Source organism: Sinocyclocheilus rhinocerous, unplaced genomic scaffold (genome assembly GCF_001515625.1).
Source record: "Sinocyclocheilus rhinocerous isolate Xijiao unplaced genomic scaffold, SAMN03320098_v1.1 scaffold404, whole genome shotgun sequence".
NCBI lineage: Eukaryota > Metazoa > Chordata > Actinopteri > Cypriniformes > Cyprinidae > Sinocyclocheilus > Sinocyclocheilus rhinocerous.
In genome coordinates this window covers 454342-456135 of record NW_015628680.1, presented here as the reverse complement: position 1 = coordinate 456135, position 1794 = coordinate 454342, and the positions used below count along the sequence as shown (strand labels likewise).

Sequence of the window (1794 nt, the reverse complement as noted above, 5' to 3'; positions counted from 1 at the left end):
GTTTTGTGTAGCCTAATTTCACAAAGCTAAAGTCAGACCATTCTGCTTTTGCTTCAGGTTTTCAGATTATACAGTCTAATTTAGATCAAAATATAGGCTAATAAAGCAACTAACCATATTCTTCATGCACTCATATTTTCATTCTTTCTTGTCTTTTGCTTAAATAAAATACATAAAAAAGTCAGCATTGGATTCTGATATGAAAAGTTAAGATCAGTGCATCCCTAAATTTTAATGTCAGTTTATTTATTTATTTATTTATTGTGCAACTGTCTTATTTCATATGTATTTTTTTTTATGTCATAAAGCTATGCTTTTTCTGTGTGAATGATCAGTGGTGGAATTGGCTGCGATGCAAGAGGCACCAGCTAAAATCTTGCATAGGGCACCAAATTGGTCAGGGCCGGCCCTGCTTTCAGCACAGCACTAACACTAACTATCAACACTAGAACTAGTCAAGCACTCGTGTAAACACTCACTCACCTGTGAGCAGAAGAGACATGAATGTGATTCTCTCCATTTCTGAGGGAAAAACAGAAATCAGTCTCAAGAAATGATGCAGAACATCAGATCATGTCATTTCTACTTTATCATATTAGATTCTACATCAGCTATAAATACACACATGAAGCACCTAAAGCTGATGTGTGTCATGATTCAGTCTGAAAATACACTGAAAAACCTGTAAAACTTACAGTAAAAGCAGCTGCGTTCACCAGAACTTTTCCATTAAAAAATACAGCAGCAATATTTCAGGTTTTACAGATTCAAGTTAAATTTACAGGAAAAGTAAATATTTCATTAACTGATGTAATGTTAATATACCAACCTGCTGAAGTACTAAAATCTGGTTTTTGCCTTTATAATACACTGACAACCACCTTAAACACAGATAAAGTGATATAGTTAAAAAGAAAAGTACTGTAAAATGACATGATATGTCCTGTTAAATTTATAACAGTTGTTCACTGTATATTAAGGGAACTTACTCTTAACCAAGTAACAGGTATTTACCGTAGGATATTTAGTCTTTTTCCATTAAGAATTATAATAATTTTTTCAGTGTATTGTTTTATGCTGCACATTTCTGCTGTTAAAAGCTCCAGAATCAAACTCACACAGACAGTGAGCTCTGGTGTTGCACTGCTGTTGTAAGTACATTACTGTAAATGCAGTTTTTTAATATTAAGTTTTACTTTTATTTTCTTGTTTTGCTCATGTAATAACTCAAATTAGGACACACTTGTTTTATTGGGAAATTAAGTGTGAGGAAACCTTTATGAAGTTATTATCACCGTCACCTTTGGATCAATCACTGGATATGAAGTTTATTTTTAAGTTGATTTCCTCTATAATGTTTTAAAGAAGCCGTATATAATTAAACTGAAAAAGCTCAGATAGCAACAGACAAAATGTGCAAAATCCAGACATTCACTAGTTAACCAGTGATCAGCTGAGTATAATGTCATATAAACACGACTTAATCAGTCAGATCATAATCAATGTGAAGTTAAACCAACAGTGATTATATTATCTCAGAGTGTCTTACCTGTAGATGTTGTGATTCAGGTGTGATTCAGGTGTGTTTGTGTTTCTTCTTTTATCAGGACAGACTGATATCACGGATCATTCCTCCTCTTCTGCTCCTCCCAGCTTTGCTTTTCCTGGACAGAAAAACTCCCTTCTGTGGTTTAGTTCTTTATTTAGGTATGTTTCCTTTATTGCCCAAAGGTAACAGTGTGTGTGTGTGACAGAGAGAGAGAGAGTGTGTGTGTGTGTGTGTGTGTGTGTGTG

General features: G+C 34.1%; 1 protein-coding gene across 1 annotated transcript in view; it reads right to left on the bottom strand.

Annotated features, from left to right (window-relative positions):
* LOC107737964 (C-type mannose receptor 2-like) overlaps positions 1–520 on the bottom strand; it is a 4173-nt gene extending 3653 nt beyond the window's left edge. The window contains exon 1 of the mRNA XM_016549617.1: positions 484–520. Coding sequence (XP_016405103.1) covers positions 484–520 — 37 coding nt within the window. The remainder of the gene's footprint in view (positions 1–483) is intronic.
* Between the last annotated feature and the right edge of the window lie 1274 nt (positions 521–1794).